At 49.0% G+C, this 20,515-nt stretch overlaps 1 protein-coding gene across 2 annotated transcripts; it reads right to left on the bottom strand.

The window, feature by feature from the left end:
- Positions 1-3,451: 3,451 nt before the first annotated feature.
- LOC118779700 (high mobility group protein HMG-I/HMG-Y-like) lies at positions 3,452-15,145 on the bottom strand. Of its 2 annotated transcripts, none has more exons than XM_036531901.1 (5): positions 15,084-15,145; positions 12,978-13,091; positions 9,272-9,352; positions 8,354-8,404; positions 3,452-5,421 (listed from the first exon to the last, which is right to left on the bottom strand). In XM_036531901.1, exons 2-5 carry the CDS (start codon positions 13,074-13,076, stop codon positions 5,359-5,361), a joined length of 294 nt encoding a protein of 97 aa, XP_036387794.1. In that variant the 5' UTR covers positions 13,077-13,091; positions 15,084-15,145; the 3' UTR covers positions 3,452-5,358. The 2 variants fall into 2 exon arrangements, with proteins under 2 accessions (XP_036387794.1, XP_036387795.1); XM_036531902.1 differs by lacking the exon at positions 15,084-15,145 and adding an exon at positions 14,800-15,071.
- Between the last annotated feature and the right edge of the window lie 5,370 nt (positions 15,146-20,515).

Raw genomic sequence — 20,515 nt, forward strand, 5'->3', positions numbered from 1 at the left:
CTTCGCCTGCGCGCAGGTGGCTGAGGTCGCCAAACGCAAGCACCCTGTTTGGACGTGAATTTCTTCCCTGCCAACTTTTAGCTGAGCGCTAGGATACACAAAAGATGTGAGGTCTAAAAGTATTTTAAGACATGTAAATATAGTAAAATATATCAACCAAGTGGTAAACGTTCAGTTAGGTGTTACGTGTAATAACAAATGTCGCCATCCTTACAGTTACCGAACTGCATGACTCTTGCACGGTGATCCACATTGCTGAGATTCAAAGGAAAAATAGTTGTTTATGATTACCATATTGTTAGCGATCGCGTATGTATGAAAACTCACACACTAAAACATTAAAGCAGCTACAGGTCGGTCTCATACACTTACAAAACACCGCTGCGCTGGAGAGTAAGTGTCGCAAATTTGCTCCTGTTTCTGTCCTGCCTTCTGAAGGTGCTTTGTGGGAATGGACCCCCACGCTCACGGGATTTTCCGTAGCACATGTGAAACCTCTCCCTCGTTTGTCTTTTATTTACGTGATTTTACCCGATGAACCATTTTCTCCGAAAGTTGTGGTCAAAGACCTTTGCAGCAGTTTCAGTTTTTACGTCTGTAATGGTTGCTGGAGAAGAATGCGCTATTCTCCTGTGTTCTGTTCTAAGGCCTGTATGAAGGTCAGAGATGTCGTTATGTGCGACTTCGTCCGTTTTATAGCATAAATTAGCTCTTATGTGCGATTTTTTTCTGGAGCTACCGCTTGAATTTAACTCCATTTTAACAGTTACCCCATCATCACATCTGTACAACCGTCCAAGTGTGTAAAGGCCTCACTTCCTTCCCACATCTTAAAGGTTTTTTGTGTAATTTGTGTTCTGGTTGAAACTCCTATATTTCAGCACATCTTGAGTGGTGTGAAGTTACAATTACTAATTTAGCAGACATTTCAGAGCCATAGTAGGTGTGAGAGGCGGTTTGGTTTAGGATATGGCATGAATACTTAGAGTTCAGTGTTAGTTGAGCAGATGAGTTTTCAGTCTGCAGGAGAGGATGGTCAGTGATTTGGCAGTTTTGGACTGCTTTGGGGAACTCATTCCACCATTGGGAGGCCATGAGAATAGACATGACTGAGGAGGTGGACCCTTTTGGAGAGGGATAGCAAGGTGACGTTAGGTTGTGGAGTGAAATGGTCTGGCAGGAGTGTATGTTAGTGGATTGAAGGTCAGAGGGGGCAGCTCCTCTTGCTGTCTCACAGGCTGGGATCAGAGATGTGTATTTTATTCTTGCCTCAGCTGCTAAACTGTGAAGGGAGATGAAGAGAGGCATGACATATAAGTATTTTTTTCTGGTTACAGAAGAGCAGCAGCATTCTGTATGAGCTGGGTCTGATGGCACATTAAGAGAGACCGGCAAGGAGAGAGCTCCAGTCCAGTTATGACTGCAGGAGTGCCTGGACAGTGAGCTGGGCAGCATATGTAGTAAGGAACAGATGGATTTTGTAGAAATGGTAAAGAAAGAATGGACAGCTCCAGGTAAACGTTGTTCTGTTTTCAGTAAAGGACAGATTGTTATCCAGAAATACAGCAGGATTATTGGATGCAGACACCATTGTGATAGCAGGGGTAATGTAGAGACTGATGAGGCTGAGAGTGAGTAGCTCAGTTTGGACTGAGTTTGAGGTTCTGACTGATTTTCCTAATCTAAATGCCACTGAGGTGTTGGTGTGTGAGGTGGTCTGTAGGTTGGAGGGTGGGAAGGAGAGACAGGGCTGTGTTTCCCCACACAGCGGAGGCATGTTCATTGATTGGACTGAGCATTCCATTGCAGAGGGGGCTGGCAGTGTTTTTTCTAAGGGCATCTTCCTAGCTTGGTCACTGAGCCTGATTCCTTTATGGGCTAAGCCATCAGTATGAAGTCACTATGATTAAGTCAACCATACCAACAATTTCACTAAACATCAAAAACTAACAGGAGCCATACTGAGAGGAGCAGACACAAGCAGCTGAACCTTAAATTAAGTTATACAAGTGCTGCAGAAAGCAGGGACCCAAAGTCAGAAAGCTGAGAGAACCGCAGTGTCTGAGTGGGCCTGGGAGGGTCAGCAAGGCCAGGACTGGCTCCGTATGGGGTTCAGTAGCTGTAGTTGTAGCACTTCTCGGTATTACTGCATTAGTTGAAACAAGCACGTTATTTTATTGGCTGTTCCCAGTGTGTGGTTGTGTATATGGTCTCATCAAACGCCTTGCTTGGAGAGTCTCTGCCATGAGTCAGTGGAAGTGAAACAGTGCCTCCTGTCACTGCGCTTTCCTTCCAACTCCACGCTCAGCAGCACTTTGGCTTTTCACCAGTGCTGCAGTCGGTCACTTTCACTTCAATCAGTGGAGGAACAGCCAGCTGGAAGCAATTACACAAACGGTTCTTTAATTCTGAGGGACTGTGAGGACGGCGAGTGGGCCTTATCCACCAAATGAAATGTGCCTGCCTCTGACCGGCCCTGCCTGGACTGCAGTCACACCAGCACACATCGTGGAACATTAAAAAGCAGGACCTGATACTGAAAAACAACGCTGTATTTATTACATATATCTGCTCACACACAACACAGTAATGCTTCACTCAGTTCATTACAAAGGTACATTGCAGTGCGTGTCTTCCCAACTGCATCTCGGTGCTCCTCCCTCTGAGGGTCTGGAACTACAGCCCAGAACTCCAAGATGAGCCCACTTCACTACAAATATGCTTTCCTCAAAATATTAGCAAAATTTCCAAAAAAAAAAAGACAGGCCATACGGCACACCATCATATTCCTGAGGCTCATGACTTCTGATTTTCTGAGTGTCTGGGGTTTATATCCGCACACCATTTGATATTTTCTCCCTCAAAAAGTCAAGACATGTTTTCTGAATAATATAAAAATGAATATGGAGAATTTCTCGAGAGGGTTTGAGAAGCAGACACCACAGAAGGGATAGAGGCAATCCTCAGCGTCTCTCTGAAACAGCAGGAGAATGGGGCCTGACCCCACACTTCTGCAGGTATTTGTACCAAACGCTGCAACCATTTTAGTGTGACTGTATCAGAGGTATCTAGGGCCAAAGCTTGTGGCCAGGAGAACATAATCTACACAAAGACCATGTGAGAACAGAAGACAAATACGAGTAAAAAATGTTCAAAGAAAAACAGTTGTACCAGCCATTATACTCCATTTTGAAATAAGTCCAGGTGACAGTGTGCATTCAATAACTGTACACTAATCGCTTCAGAAAAAGCAACAGTATTTAATGCTTACACCAATTGGACTAGTACAAAGAATCCCTTTAACAAAAATGTAATATTAGAATGCACTATTCACAATCTTGTATTCAAAATGTTTTGGGGTGTGCAGACGCACATACACACACACATGCGCACGCACATGCGCACACGCGCACACACACGTAAACACTGCAAAATGATGACAGTGCGGGGACACAAAGGGAATGTCTCCTCCGCCCAGAGAATGTCCAACTCCATGACTAATATTTAAATGGCAGGAAAGCGCAGGACTAGGCAGTGTCCGTTTCTATGAGAACAGCCTTTTGGCGAGGTAACCCACCCCTCCAGGTGAGTGGCGCTGTATCGGCAGCGTAGCCGTGGTAACCTCCCATTGCAGCCCCTCCCACCTGGCACTAACACACCACAGAAACTCACCCCTCTCTCAGTGGAGGTTTACAGAAGTGGACAATTTCTTTGACGTGTCCCTGACGAGTTCGGTTTGTGTCACATCACTGTGCAGTGCAAGACCATTTCCATAGAAAGCCAGACTTTCACAGATGAGGGGGTGTGTGTGTGTGTGTGTGTGTGTGTGTGTGTGCACCGCCCACACTAAGCGGACATCTTTAAACCCCAAAACAAATGTTTAAAAGTAATGAGTTAACAATCCAAACTGCCAACACATCAGAACCTACAAAGACCATCCCAGCATGTGGGAGTCTCTCCCTCTTCCCAGAATTATATACAATTGAACCAGTTAAATGTAAGATCAAGTCAGCTGTGGTAGAGTGAGGTATGGAGTGGGCGTGGCCAGAGGCCGCCCAGTAGCAGTACACCGGATAACTGAGCTGCAGCATGCACTGCAGGCTGAGAGTGGGAGGAGCCCCACACCCCAGGAGAGAAGAGACGGAAAATACACCATATTAAAAACGTTTACACAAGCAGCAAAACAGGACCTGAAATGCCCCCCCCAAAATGCTCTGCCCTTCCAATTTAAAACAATCTGTTAAACTCCTCACATGGGGATATCATCCCAGGCTTTTTATATTCATCATTTTCTCTAAAGTTTGCGGTTTGCTGACGATTCCTCCTCCGCTACCTGAGTGCAGCCAGACTGCCTGCAGCAAGTGAGGTAAAAAAAAAAAAAAAATCCCAGATTGAACCAGAGGTGGGGACACATCCCCCCCTCCCCTCCAGGGCTTAACTGAAGAGTTTAACTCAGCCACTCCCTGGCATTCAAGCACACCATTCAGACAGGCAGGCAAGTGAGGGAGTTCTACAGCTGCTGGCTTTAATGCTAGACTGACCTGAATGAAAGAGCACTGCAGTACTACAGCAGCCCTGCCACTTCTGTGCCATGTTTGGCTGCCCAGCAAGTGACCTACCCTTTTAGCACCATGTCAGTGGCCCGCTACACACTCCAACAAAACCACCGCGTAACGGCGGCCCTTCACCTCCTTCTGCTACATTCACCCCTCACTACAAACACTCTGACAGTAGTATAATAAAAACATGTACAATGCTTTCAGGTCTCATGCAACAAAAAGCACCTTTTAAAACGACAACCTATGTATTCGGTAAAGGAGGGAGGCAGGAACTGAACTTCTGTGGAGCTACACTATGCAGAGGTCGGCTACAAAACACTACACACTAGGACCAAGGGCAGAAGCACTCACCACAATACGCTACAACAATCTACCTCATAACCATCCCTAGCCTAAATGAATGAAAGGAGTCAATTTCTCTGGAATTACCACGCAAACACACACACAATCAACAAAATTACAAAGGAGGAAAAGTAAATACACAAATTCAACTTTGCCCAGTAGGAAAGACCACCATGTGCACTGGTCTGAAAGCCTGCTATGAAACAGTGGGGAGTTGCCAGTTAGTCCTTTTCTTTTACAGATACATAAATATGGATAGGCAGAACATAATCATTACAGATATATTTATATAGAAAAGTTTCCTTCCAGTGCCGTTGCAAGTATCAGGTATATAAGACCACACCCCCCCTCTGTGGGGGGTGAGAACCGGGGGTGGGGTGGTTTTGGAGTTTCAGTCCAGCTGTGATTGACAGGAAGTCAGTACGTTGAATGATGAGGTAGTGCACAGTAGCGGCAGTTACTGCTCTTCGTCCTCCTCCTCTTCCTCAGAGGACTCCTTCGCTCCCTGCTCTTCTTTCTCCTGCAAAGCAATGCACAGCCAGTCACCTCTCCTGCAGCGCAGGAATGGCCAGCCTGCCGGGTAATCGCTGCACTCTCCCCCAAGCGGCACGGGGCACGGGCCAGCCTGCTGGGTAATCGCTGCACTCTCCCCCAAGCGGCACGGGGCATGGGCCAGCCTGCCGGGTAATCGCTGCACTCTCCCCCAAGCGGCACGGGGCACGGGGCCAGTCACCTCTCCTGCAGCACAGGAATGGCCAGCCTGCCGGGTAATCGCTGCACTCTCCCCCAAGCGGCACGGGGCACGGGGCCAGTCACCTCTCCTGCAGCGCAGGAATGGCCAGCCTGCCGGGTAATCGCTGCACTCTCCCCCAAGCGGCACGGGGCATGGGCCAGCCTGCCGGGTAATCGCTGCACTCTCCCCCAAGCGGCACGGGGCATGGGCCAGCCTGCCGGGTAATCGCTGCACTCTCCCCCAAGCGGCACGGGGCACGGGCCAGCCTGCCGGGTAATCGCTGCACTCTCCCCCAAGCGGCACGGGGCACGGGGCCAGTCACCTCTCCTGCAGCGCAGGAATGGCCAGCCTGCCGGGTAATCGCTGCACTCTCCCCCAAGCGGCACGGGGCATGGGCCAGCCTGCCGGGTAATCGCTGCACTCTCCCCCAAGCGGCACGGGGCACGGGCCAGCCTGCCGGGTAATCGCTGCACTCTCCCCCAAGCGGCACGGGGCATGGGCCAGCCTGCCGGGTAATCGCTGCACTCTCCCCCCAAGCGGCACGGGGCACGGGGCCAGTCACCTCTCCTGCAGCGCAGGAATGGCCAGCCTGCCGGGTAATCGCTGCACTCTCCCCCAAGCGGCACGGGGCATGGGCCAGCCTGCCGGGTAATCGCTGCACTCTCCCCCAAGCGGCACGGGGCATGGGCCAGCCTGCCGGGTAATCGCTGCACTCTCCCCCAAGCGGCACGGGGCACGGGCCAGCCTGCCGGGTAATCGCTGCACTCTCCCCCAAGCGGCACGGGGCACGGGGCCAGTCACCTCTCCTGCAGCGCAGGAATGGCCAGCCTGCCGGGTAATCGCTGCACTCTCCCCCAAGCGGCACGGGGCACGGGCCAGCAGCCCGTTTCTGCACCACACAGACGCAAACCCACAACACCTCAGCGTCCGAAAACACCGGCAACCAGCGTTCAAACGGAGACGCATCAGATTACAAATGATCTGTTCAACCAAACTCAGCAAAACTCAGCTACTTTAACTAACAAAAACAAAAACATTCATAAAATGTCAGATGCTGTCAAAGTGAAATAGAAAGATGGAAGAGAATACTCCAGGGACTGAAAGCTTACCATAAGGGAGATATGAATAGAATGGGTGTAAAGTCTCAACAGCATTCTCTCCAAAGCTTACAGTATCTCTCTACCCACACACCCGAGATTACACTGTTTTGGACACGTTTGCATTCCTGTTCCCTGAGATGAAATGATATGACAAAATTAATTACCCATGCTAGACAAAAAAGAGAAACCGAATGGGGAGCGGAAAACCTTTCCCCCTCCTGAGCTGGGACTCCAGCCTGGACTAAGCACTGGCTTATGTGAGCTCAGCAGCACATAGGAGAGAAACACACTTAACCGCTGAGTGGCACCTTTGAGTGGGTCATTAACGCTAAAGACCCCGAAATGCTAGACTTACTGCCAGTGTTCACTGAGCCAAATACTACAAAGGGAATGATCACTCAGTTAATTGGTTGCATCAAACTACTGTTTAACCAGTAAAGGGTAAAAACACTGAATGGCCAATGCCAATGGCACAAAACGCCCAGCGGTGCGGAAACACGCCCCCAGCCGTGCGGAAACGCGCCCCCAGCGGCGAGCGGTGCGGAAACGCGCCCCCAGCGGCCCGGAAACACGCCCCCAGCGGCCCGGAAACACGCCCCCAGCGGCCCGGAAACACGCCCCCAGCGGCCAGCGGCCCGGAAACACGCCCCCAGCGGCGAGCGGCCCGGAAACACGCCCCCAGCGGCGAGCGGCCCGGAAACGCGCCCCCAGCGGCGAGCGGCCCGGAAACGCGCCCCCAGCGGCGAGCGGCCCGGAAACGCGCCCCCAGCCGCGAGCCGTGCGGAAACGCGCCCCCAGCCGCGAGCAGTGCGGAAACGCGCCCCCAGCCGCGAGCGGCCCGGAAACACGCCCCCAGCGGTGCGGAAACGCGCCCCCAGCAGCGAGCGGTGCGGAAACGTGCCCCCAGCGGCCCGGAAACACACTCCCGGCCGCGAGCGGTGCGGAAACACGCCCCCAGCCGCGAGCGGTGCGGAAACACGCCCCCAGCCGCGAGCGGTGCGGAAACACGCCCCCAGCCGCGAGCGGTGCGGAAACGCGCCCCCAGCCGCGAGCGGCCCGGAAACACGCCCCCAGCGGTGCGGAAACGCGCCCCCAGCAGCGAGCGGTGCAGACACACGCCCCCAGCGGCGAGCGGTGCGGAAACACGCCCCCAGCGGCGAGCGGTGCGGAAACACGCCCCCAGCGGCGAGCGGTGCGGAAACACGCCCCCAGCGGCGAGCGGTGCAGACACACGCCCCCAGCCGTGAGCGGTGCGGAAACACGCCCCCAGCGGCGAGCGGTGCGGAAACACGCCCCCAGCGGCGAGCGGTGCGGAAACACGCCCCCAGCGGCGAGCGGTGCGGAAACACGCCCCCAGCGGCCCGGAAACACGCCCCCAGCGGCCCGGAAACACGCCCCTAGCCGCGAGCGGTGCGGAAACACACCCCCAGCGGCCCGGAAACACGCCCCCAGCGGCGAGCGGTGAGGAAACACGCCCCCAGCGGCGAGCGGTGAGGAAACACGCCCCCAGCGGCCCGGAAACACGCCCCCAGCGGCCCGGAAACACACCCCCAGCGGCCCGGAAACACACCCCCAGCGGCCCGGAAACACGCCCCCAGCGGTGCGGAACATCATCTTACCTCCTTCTTGGGCCTGCCCCTGCGCTTCTCCTCGACAGCGCCCACAGCTTTCTGTTCAAAACAAACACACATTTTACACACTTTCATTCCTTCCAAACTCTTTAAAATGATAAGTCCACCTCAGACTGTCTCCATCACTGCTACAGCTCACACAAAAGAGCAAATTACCACCTCAAACCAACCTCCATGATTAGCAGGATCACTTAACTACAGTAACGGAGTCAATATTAAGGTCAGTTGACTAAGAGTCAGAAATTATGCTACCAGTTTACTTGTCGGATCAAGTAATGAAGCCAAGCCATCAATATTTTGTAAGTGACAGACAACTATCAGTACACAGAAACTCAGTTTTGTAGTGTAAACCTCATCCAAACTTTCTCCGTAATGCATTAAAATGTGACCATGTAGTGATAAAAGCTGCCACCAGAGGGCACTTCCGAGGCGGAGACTGGCGGGAGGTTATCGGGTTCATAGGATATTATTGTGCAGGCTGACAGCAGCGAGTGCGTGGTCTGGGCTGGAGAGCAGCTGCTGGGAGCCAGCACACTGGGCCACGGGCAGAGAGAATGTCTGCCGTCACCATGGTGACCGCCGACAGTGGGAACAATGAGGGGGTGTCAGATTGGAAGCCAGCGGACGACTGCTGCACCTGCAGCGAGCGCTAGAGTGGAAAGCCCTTAGGATTGTGGGAAGTGGAGTATTTTACTGCAGTAAATTCCCCTGCCCAATTACCAGTACAGGAAAACAAAAACAGTCTTACACTGGTGACAGTGCAGACACAGCACCTTGCACACTGACCGCTGGGATCGTACCCAGGTACCCTGCGTCAGGCCACAGAACAGTTTCAGCTGGGCCCATACAACAGAAAGAGGACATGCATCAGACATGGCTGACAATGTCACAGTGGGAGGAGCTTACTTTGCTCTTGCTGGTGGTCTTGTTCTTGCTGCCCTTCGGTCTGCCTCTGGGTCTCTTTGGAGTGGGAGACCCACTGGGCTCCTGTGGGGGAAATAACCATTCAGAGGTTAAAACTAACAATAATAATCTGTACTCATTACATTAAGTAATAACTGCAGCAGAAATATGATGAAGTGTGTATAGACCAATCAGGAGCAGGAAAGCACACCCAGCTGCACTGTGAGAGTAAGGTGGGGCAGTAATAATCAGTGACAGTACAACACTGCCAATGGCTACACCGGTTAGACAGGCTGAAGGACAAAGAAAGGGCACAAGGCCCGAAAGAAGAGCCTTCGGTGTCTGAGGCGAGGATGGAGAGAGAAGGTGCTTCTCCCTCCCTGCACCTGCACACAGGTGACTGAGGCCAGCCGTTCAGCACTCTTTAGGATAAGGTAATAATCCAGTCGCCTGAAAACACACCTGACATTATGCACACTATGTTCGATGCATTTGCTGTGCTGGTCCATAAAAATGTAAACTGCAAGTATGACTGGGGAAGGTAACGTTCCTCTGAGGGCAACCTTGGTCCTCCCAGGCCACTGCAGAGGCTGACAGTAGAACAGCAGGCCTTCCAGGTCTCCAGAGTCAAGCCTCAAGACGGAAACGGGTCGACGGGCCGCGTCTTGCGAATGGGCAGCGAGGAAGCAGCTTCACGCGTCCTGCAGCAGGAAGCAGCGCGCTGCACTTTTACTCAAAGATCCAGAAACACCTCAGCCGCAATCCCCATGACCCACTTCAGACAGAGCTGCATTGCCACAGCAAGCTTCAGATCTGAGTGAGTCTGGCCTCCGGCCACAGGGGGGCGCTGTGGACCCTGCTGTGCCACCCATGAGCAAAGGGCCTGCTTTAGATCTGTAAAACATGAGCAATGGAAGTGGCCCTGCAAGAAGGTGGCAGCGCAGCGCTGTGGCCGGGAGGCCGCGTTCTCACCCAGCCTCGCAGCAGAGACGGGAGAGATTCTCCCCAGTGCACAGCTGTGAGTGTGCAGGGAAACGGCGTGTCCGTGTCTGCATGGAGAACAGGCCTCATCAGGAGCCGAAAGCTGCGGGTGAGCGCAGATATCAGCTCTTATTTATACAGAACAGAGTCCCTGAAATTTCAGACATTTAATTTTGCAATGCATTCTGGAATTAATATATTAGATGCACATGTTTGCACTTTGACAAATGGTACGCAAAATACAGAGGCTTTTTGCATCATCCTCTATCTACCCCTCACTGAGGCGTGTTTAACCGTTCTGCTGGACACTAACCATCTTACAACACTTTAACAGGAAAGACCATAAAAAATAGCACAACGAAGTCCGTCAATTCACTGCATGATCCTTGAGGTTCGCACCGTTCCTGGCAGCCGCTGTAGGAGTCTGGGTAATTGTATCCCCTACAGTTGCCTCATATTCACACATCCCACAGACCAGGGAGAGTCTGGAGAGCCATGTGACAGCATGTCTGCAGAGTAAACGGTCCACAGAAAATGACTATAGCGGCACAATAACCCAGGTACAGCTTTCTTTCATCCATCCGACACAGAGGCGCAGAGCCCGACCTTCACTGCCACTCAGCATGGAAGAGCAAACCCATACACTCTAAATAGAGAGCCAGGAGCCCTTCGGGAAGCCAGGGAGGCGTCACTCAATGCTGAGGCTACATTAAACCTGCTCCTGTATCAGCACCAGATGGAAGAGGCTGCACTCTCCTGAGTAACAATCTGTTTCACACTGTATAACTCCCCCAGCATGGCATGTTTTGTATGCACCTTAAAACATGAAATGGAAAGCAAAATGCATAGATTCATTCATAATCAAATTATGATGCACTATAGTTTATAGTAAAGACTTAAGATCTATTCTTTATAATAAAAGTGCTGATTCTTAAACTCATTACATATAGTTAGTTACATTATTAGTTAGTTATATGATTATTATGATTACTTCCCTTCAAACAGCATCAGGGGACAGCAAGCAAGCGGGTGCCTCCAAAAGCTGAATGAATTTAGGGGCGGGCTCTGGTTTCGCTGAAACTTCAGTGGAAACGCCTTGAAACGACAGTTTTCACAGAAACGCTTTCAGCATCAGCAATCACAGTGACGGCCGGCTGTGTGCAAAGCGCACCTGCAGGAGGAAGCGTTGGGGTCTGCAGCAGGAACAGGACTCTGCCCTGACGCTGCAGCTCCAGGACTGCAATCAGTTCTCTTTCCGATAGGCACAGTAACGTGCCAATCTCCAATTTACACAGGCTTTCAAACACAAGCTCAAAAACAAGAACAAAACATCCCTGTCTCACCTCAGGAGCAAAGGGCAGGGGCGGCTGTAAAATCAAAGTCTATGGATAAAAGCATTTACAGCAGATTTAAACAGCTGGCCTTGTTACTCAGAGATGCATGATCATCTGTACCTGTTTCCGCACCACTCAAGAAACGCAGAGGAAATACAGCCCTTAAAATGTTAATCGGGTGAAAGAGTCTTAATTCCACTGGGTCGAACCTGAGCTTTAAATTTCCTGTGATGTTTTTCCCTTGAGAACGGCTGTCCTTTGAAACAAGCCTGGAACTGACACATTCGTCCTCTATGATCTCAAACATGCGACACGCTGGCACACTGCCCGTCACAGTCTCACACAAACATGCGACACGCTGGCACACTGCCCGTCACAGTCTCACACAAACATGCGACACGCTGGCACACTGCCCGTCACACATGCGACACGCTGGCACACTGCCCGTCACAGTCTCACACAAACATGCGACACGCTGGCACACTGCCCGTCACACATGCGACACGCTGGCACACTGCCCGTCACACATGCGACACACTGGCACACTGCCCGTCACAGTCTCACACAAACATGCGACACGCTGGCACACTGCCCGTCACAGTCTCACACAAACATGCGACACGCTGGCACACTGCCCGTCACAGTCTCACACAAACATGCGACACGCTGGCACACTGCCCGTCACACATGCAACACGCTGGCACACTGCCCGTCACAGTCTCACACAAACATGCCACACGCTGGCACACTGCCCGTCACAGTCTCACACAAACATGCGACACGCTGGCACACTGCCCGTCACACATGCGACACGCTGGCACACTGCCTGCCATCCCCGCTCAGTGCAGTCTCTCACAGAGTTACTCACAGCTCCGCAAACCAGACCAGAGTGGACCTACAGAGCACCAGTCTCACTCTCTACGCTGTGGATGTACAGTCTTAAGCTCAGGATGAGGTGGGCTGGGGTGTGCAGGTATGATAGCTATAATGTGAGGCACCGAGACATCGCAATCCCAAGTCACTTATAGCAAGAATTAGTAATACAGCAAGAATAGTTCCCTAAAAGTGCCAGCCTGCCCCTTTAATCACTTTCCTGTTACCTGACTGAGAGGCTGGTGTGTGGTATGCACCGTGGCTGAGAGGCTGGTGTGTGGTATGCACCGTGGCTGAGAGGCTGGCTGGTGTGTGGTACGCACCCTGGCTGAGAGGCTGGCTGGTGTGTGGTACGCACCCTGGCTGAGAGGCTGGCTGGTGTGTGGTACGCACCCTGGCTGAGAGGCTGGCTGGTGTGTGGTACGCACCCTGGCTGAGAGGCTGGCTGGTGTGTGGTACGCACCCTGGCTGAGAGGCTGGCTGGTGTGTGGTATGCACCCTCACATGCCTGGGCTCCTTACCTTGGGCTGTTTCCGCGGTCGGCCTCGGCCTCTCTTCTCTGCTCCATCCTTGTCTTTCTGAGAGACGGCCTGATTGCCCTTTGCACTCGGGTCACTCATTTTTAACACTTTGCTCTGAAATGCAAACACAGAGGGCAGATATAAAACACAAACATTATGCTAACGTAGCACTGGGGCCCGGGCCGGAGAGCAGGGGACTGGCTGCATCTCTGTGGGGGTACCTGTGCAAGTGCTGCTGCCCTGATGTGATCACATGACCTCGCAGCCAAACCTCTGCACACACCTGACCGACACGGCCCGGGACGGGGCAGGTCAAGAACACGCACAGCTCTCCGCTGTATGCACATCACTCCACATGCAGGATGGGTTTACTCAGCGGGCTTTGGCAACCAAAATTCCCTTTAGCATCAACTGACAGCACAGCATGCTGGCGTTACCTGTGAGCTGAGTATCAAAACACAACGTCCGCTCAATCAACAAGTAACTAAATTACTGCATTTCAATATGAAAAACGGGATTTTATGTATCAATGCCGACCGTGAAAACAATACTTGTACTTCAATAAAGCCGTGAGATGCGAGTTTACGTCCCTACACTCTTATACATGAGGTAATTAATTTCTAAACATTTTCGTCATTCGGAATTCATTGCAAACTCGCCAGTCTTTCCAACACACCGATCCCTCACGCACTTCCAGATACATGCGGTGACGCGACGGCATAGGTTGCATGCAGATCGCGTACTCATTCACTTTGTTCTGTCTTTTTGGGAAAGACACTGTAAGGATGAATAAGAGGGTGCGATCTGGAAGGAGTGCACACATCTACACCATTGCACAGCAAACACTGAATGGAAAGCAGCTGCAAACGGCAGTATTCAAATACAGGGTCATTTCAGGACAGCTAAGCCGTGGTGTCATTGTTATCAGGCGCCATTCACAAACATGCAAAAGAGCCAGCTACCGAACAACATGGCAGACACGCACAAAGTGTCTTTATCAACTGCAGCCAGCGTTAAATACACTGTAAATACAGCACTGTGTCTACCGAGCATTGTCACGATAACAACCGTGTGTCTACAGTAAAATCTGCTGTTCCGTAAACCCCCGCTATTCTAGGTAATTTACTCTCCTACTTTTCTAAGTTCGCTATTTCGCAAATGCCTGCAGTTTGGAAAGCTCTACAGAGCACTAGAGAGCGCGCCCCTGATCCGCCGTCATGCCTTTATTACATAATGTGGTGCTAGCAGGCTAATCCGATCAACATAATAAGCGAACGTGCAGGGAGTCCGTCCAGTGAAAATCAGTATGAACTTAAATTTGGAGCAGAAGTTCCCAGTCAGCTTGCTGGGCGAGAGACAGCGACGCGCCGGCGTGTTTCGGCCAGCAAGCCTGCATATGACGGGAGACCAAGAACTACAGTGTATGCAAGGGCTACCGAGCAAAACACATTGCATATCACAACCAAGACACTGAAATTTAAGTATCAAAGCAATGATAATTGTGGCGAGTCATTTCAAAACAGAAGCACCACGGATGCCACAAGTGAACATGGAAATTCATGAGAATAAACGCGTCGGCGGCGCTAGGACGCTAGCGCTAACGCTAGCTAATGCAAGCGAGGTCAATGTGATCCGAATGAAAATAAACATCCATCACCACAGGATGAGCGTGTTAGGAAGGCGACAGCGGAAAGGTAGAAGATGTGCCCTTCAGACAGAAAATGCTGAAACGTTAATGCAACGTCAATCCTGTCTATACCGACGCGAAAACAAAGTAAACACTACAGCAAGCTAATTTCCAAACGGGTGGCCATTCACTTACATACAATCAAGGCCGCTGTAGCCCTCGCAAGCACACGATCTTGCTGGATTTTCTGTATCGTTGCCTGTCCTTCCCCAACCCCCTCTCCGTAATGTCCTCTGATTAAATTAGCTAAAAGATAAACAGCTCCTCGCAAGTGCGCGTCTGCAGCCGAGCCGGTTTAAAATCCTCAGCCTCCGCTAGGGAATGAGCTCGCAGATCAGCCCGTAAAAACTTAATTTCGAGGGGGTAAACAGTATTGTCAGCACAGAAGGAAGAAGACATAAAAACAATACGGAAATTACCACGTAGAAATATCAGAAGCTGGAGCCAGCCCAAGGTGTGCTAAAAATAGCGCGCAATGTCCTTCGAATGAAATAAAAAGCGCAAGCAGGGGGAGTTTAGGACAATTTAAGGAGGATCCCAGGGGCGGGGATATGATCATGAGGACAGCCTTCCTCCACGCATTTCGTTCGCATTTCACCCTAAGAAGCGGCATGCTTTCCCTTTTCAGCTACCTTTGGAGGTTTCGCATATCGTATATGGATTGCATCCCACTGGTATTACGCACAACACAAGCTTTTATTTTTTTTATATTCTTGGGCATTCTGAGGTTTTATTGCTTCCCCATACTGCTCATAGGTAGCAAACTACGCTGTGGCCAAACGTCTGTAAGTGAGTATTTTCTGTATGTAGAAAATATACTTCCAATGATTTGGCACTGAAGTATCATAGGCACAATGCCAGCCTGGGGCGCCTCGCTCTAGGGGAAATATACAGTATACACTCAGATTAACTCCAGTGGTATTAAAGCAGCTACTGAAATGACGAGCATTTGCCAGGATTGTTTTAGATACTTTATCTTCTACAGAACGCTTTATTTCAAACGTCTGCTCCATAATACATAACCTATATGGAAAATGTAATATATCTTCAAGTTTTTGTTTCCTGTGTGCTGTGTCCAACATGTTTAATGTTTTTTTCATTCTTTGGCCAAGTGTTAACCACAGAAAGACATCAGGTCATTTAGAATGTAATTAAATATTGCAGTTTTCTTGGAATTTTATATACAGTAAAGAAGGAAAATTGTGTTAGATAATAGAGTTGACTTTTGCAAATAGACAATGTAAATGTTTTGTGTTATCACTACAACCTTAGAGGAAAAACATTAGCTATGGGTACTAACCTCACATGCTGCTCTGAAATGACAGTAACAATCAAACTGTTCACTTCTGTGTTCAGCCTTGTAATTAGTTTTGAAAGCATAACAGTAATCTGAGGCAAAAGTTTATCAAAGTTAAATCTGTCATTTGATCCGTCTTTGGTTTTTTGTTGAGATGCTCTTGAAATTCGATGCCAGATACCTGTCAGTGTCCACATGTCACTCATTATCGATATGTTGGTTTGATACTTTGTTCTTCCTCACAATGGCTCTCGAAGCTGACAGTGTCTTTGAGTCATCCATGTAGCCCTGGTAGCTGCCTTGCAAAAGAGATGCTGGACACGCTGTCATAATATGATGGTCATTCTTAATGCTCCATGACCTGGTGAAAAAACTTTTACAAACTTTTTTTTTTTACAAAATAGTAAAAGTTAGCATTTGTGAGTGTGCCAGCGTGTGCATGTGCATGCATTTATGCATGCATGTATGTGTGTGCGTGCATGTGCGTGTGTATGTGCATGCATGTATGTGTGTGTGCATGCATGTGTGTATGTGCATGTGTGTATGCTTGTGTGTGTGCATGTGCATGTGTATGTGCATGTGTGTATGTGTGTGCACATGCATGTGCGTGTGTATGTGCATGCGTGTATGTGTGTGTGCATGCATGTGCGTGTGTGTATGTGTGTGCGTATGCATGTGCGTGTGCATATGTGTATGAGTGTGTGCATGCATGTGCGTGTGTATGTGCATGTGCGTATGTGTGTGCGCATGCATGTGTGTGTGCATGTGCATGTGTGTATGAGTGTGCGCATGCATGTGCATGTGTATGTGCATGTGATTGTGCATGCATGTATGCATGTGTAACCCCCCCCCCCCCCCCCCCCCCAGGCAGCTGAAGGTGTGGACGGCCCACAATTGAACACAGATACAAGGAGGTGTGTCTGCACCTTGCAGCTGCACCTTGGTGGGGGTGGGGGGGGTTTCTGAAACTGGTGTGTGAAGTAAAATATGCAGCGAATGTCACTCCTGTGTGCTGTGGACAGGCTTAAATTAGGGAACGTCAACTGACCAACATCATTTTTATTATTTTTGTGTATGTGACACCTTCATTTGCAAATATGGTTACTGTCTCGAGTGTTAGAGGACTCAGATTGGATCATCCTTTAAGACCGTGTAGGTGGGCTGCATTAGAACCATGCCCTCTTTATACTGCACTTTACAGCATGCAGTGGAATCTGTCTTTCCTGGGATCCTGCTTCAATGCCACAGTCTTAAAAGGGTCAGAGGTCAAAAGAATAGGAAGAGGAAGAGAGGATGGTGTAATTTCTTTGAGTTCAGAGAGCGCATATTTATTATTTATCTTATTCTATTTTATCCTAGAGCCCAGCTGCTTCAGAGGAAAGCAGGCTGAGACAGATGCATGTTGCGGGGGGGGGGGGGGGGGCAGACGGGCAGAGAACACAGGAGAGCTGGGTGAATAAGCAGCAGAGAGGAGAGAGGCAGTGTAGGCCAGGCTGATGGAGGGAATGGTTTTAGGAGAAGAATAAGGCTGCAGACCGGAATACCTTTTCAAAAAGGTCGTCTCATCCAAAGCACTCATACATGTGTAAATGACAGCCCTAACCCACCTTACTGACTGTGCAGACAGGTGAACAGGTCATCACCTCCGGGGCCAGGGTCACCTCTTCAGCCAGAGGCCACCAACCATAAGGTCCAGGTTTTGAGGGATGGCAGTGGCTGGGTAGCAGGGGAAAGTTTTTTTTTGCCTTTTTTAATTCTGGCAAAAACTGCACAGTGGTGACTCACCCCGCAGTCCTAATATCCCAGCATTCTCCCTCATTTCCTGCATCATGCAACACAGACACACATCATTTCCTGTTTGGCTGGAAGAAAAAAGGAGCTAAAGAACTCATGCTGTTACAACAGTCATTCTTTTGTGTTTATAACACAAGTGTTAATAACTTTATGGGTGAGTCTATGACTCAGTGTTAGATCATTTTAAGGGCAGTATTTTAAGGGCAAATGTCTGTTGTAGTGTGTTACCTCTGTCTAACGTTACCAGCTGTTCAAATTTTCAAAGGAATGTCAATGCACTAGACCAGAAGATTGCCGAGTTACCAGTACAGCTGAAGACAAAGGGAATAACAGGTACTGTTTCCCAGGTACCAGACAGGTACTGTTTCCCAGGTACCAGACATGTACTGGTTCATGGAAAAAAGAGAGATGCTATTTTGACATGAATTACCATCAGTGAGTAGACTACAGTGAATAGACTCATGAAATCAAAGGGATTGTTCAGAATTTATGTACCACATCTGTCTTAGGTTCAGGCTGGGGCCTCAAAACCTGTTGGTTATGGGTTCAAATCATAGTAATGGTACCTTTGAGCAATGTATGTAACCTCACTTGTTGTAGTAAAAAACAGTCTGGACTAATATATTACAGCATGTACAGGATTAAAAAAAAAACAAATAGCAGTTGAAGTTATAGGATGAGGGTGATATCTAAGCAGAGTCACTGTTGGAATGGGACAATGATGGAAAGTCATGCAGTGAACTTCTCCACCCAATTCAAGGGATGTCAGTCTAAACATGCTCCATCTAGTGGACATGTGGAAAACTCTGGAACCTTTCTGGTACCATGCCAAACATTATTATTGTGAAAAAGCAACAATATTGTGTAATATTGCAGTAACTATGGGTCCATGCTTGTCTGTGATTGTGGAAGCCTGGATGGATATGGAGATTTTTTTATTTTCAAATGGATTTGGGATTCCAGTGGAGAGTCATATTTAGGAATGGAATTCAGGTTTCCATGGCCATGAAAATGATTGCACACCAACTACCACAAGTTATAAAGGAAGCAGTTTTCAGGTTTTAATTAATAAAAGGAAAGACAGGATTATTCTGCTTCAGTAAATCTGCATTTATGAAAATGCCCATAAGAAATATTGATTGTGTAATCTTTGATCATTTGTCAGAAATCTAACCAACTTAACCTTAATGAACAAATGTTCATTCAGGTCACATTTAAGTTGAAAATGAGTGTTTTTAATGGAAAAATGGCAGCACTTTAAAATAAGATCTAAAATATCAGAATAGTGCAATCTGGCAATCATTTGGGGCCATGGTACAGTGGAAAGTTAAAGTCTTTTTGGCCAAAGTATAACGTTTTGAAAACACTGAGAATTCCAGGTTTGACTGATACATTTTAAACAACATATAACAGAGGTTCCTCTAGAAAAAATATGTTTGTAGGTGTGCAGTGTACTGTGTAACTGTGGTATGTTTGTAGGTGTGTAGTGTACTGTGTAACTGTGTTGTGTTTGTAGGTGTGTAATGTACTGTGTAACTGTGTTATATTTGTAGGTGTGTAGTGTATTGTGTAACTGGGGTATGTTTGTAGGTGTGTAGTGTACTGTGTAACTGTGTTGTGTTTGTAGGTGTGTAGTGTACTGTGTAACTGTGTTGCGTTTGTAGGTGTGTAGTGTACTGTGTAACTGTGTTGTGTTTGTAGGTGTTTCACTGATTTTCATTTTGTTGAAATTGCGTGATTGTGTGATGTGCGTAATTCCAGTGCCCCTGCCTGCCATTTGTCTGTATGTAGGACTGCTGTCTTTCAATCATGGGAAAGATGGAAAACTTGCAGGCACCAATCAACTTACATGTTATTTTGTTGTGAAACATGGCCATAATGTAGAATTACTATCACTCTTTCCGACAGGTAAGATGAGATGAATTACTGACAGCTATTTTCTGATTTATGAAAGTCCCCAGGTCATGTGCTGAAGTTTGACATTCAGATATTCTAATTTTGTAATGTTTCCTCCATCATCAGCATTTCTTTGGCAAAAAGTTGAAAGTCAGCCTGTTCTTTTTCATTTTGGGTGTATTTCAGTGTGAATCTTAGCCCTGTGTGACCACAGAGAGACACACTCATGCTGTCAGGTGCTTTAGGGACAATGACATAAAGATTATGACAAAAAGATACGCAGCATGACTTTGTGTCATGCTCCACACAAACAGACATATTTTGTCAGAACAAGATAGGAGACCTGAGTATTGTGACATTTTCAGAACAAACTGATAATCACGTTATCAGTGATATAATTGAATCATGGCATGTATTATTGAAATAGACACACTTAGATCATTCATTTTGATTAAATTTCTGCAACTATTCTTGGCAGTTTTTAGACCATTCTCTACAGTTCTGCCTCAGACTGCATACAGCACTAAAGGCGGAGCTGGCCAAAAACCCAGCAGAAGACAGGCGGGGCGGTCCTGCAGTCCTTTCCCCTGTGTGTGCAGTGCACTCACTTCACAGCTACTGGAGATGTCTGGGACGTCTGAGGACTTCTCTGGATGTCTCTGGAAGACCCAGAATGTCTTTGTTAACTGAACAGAGTCAGGATGATGAAAGATGGAAGAGACATTGCAGGAGTTAAACGGCACCCTCAGACACAGAGAAAACAAGGTGCTCATACTGCATCACACAGCGCAAACCATCCACAGCGATCTGAAAACCGTCACCCCACAACCTGCACCCTCAGACACAGAGAAAACAAGGTGCTCA

The sequence above is a fragment of the Megalops cyprinoides genome, chromosome 6 (genome assembly GCF_013368585.1).
Source record: "Megalops cyprinoides isolate fMegCyp1 chromosome 6, fMegCyp1.pri, whole genome shotgun sequence".
In the NCBI taxonomy this organism is placed as follows: Eukaryota; Metazoa; Chordata; class Actinopteri; order Elopiformes; family Megalopidae; genus Megalops; species Megalops cyprinoides.

Coding starts and splice junctions, on each gene's coding strand:
- LOC118779700 (XM_036531901.1), bottom strand. CDS start 13,076: ATGAGTGACCCGAGTGCAAAGGGCAATCAGGCCGTCTCTCAGAAAGAC. Junction 9,353..12,977: donor GACCGCGGAAACAGCCCAAG/GTAAGGAGCCCA, acceptor TTTCCCCCACAG/GAGCCCAGTGGGTCTCCCAC. Junction 8,405..9,271: donor AGACCACCAGCAAGAGCAAA/GTAAGCTCCTCC, acceptor TGTTTTGAACAG/AAAGCTGTGGGCGCTGTCGA.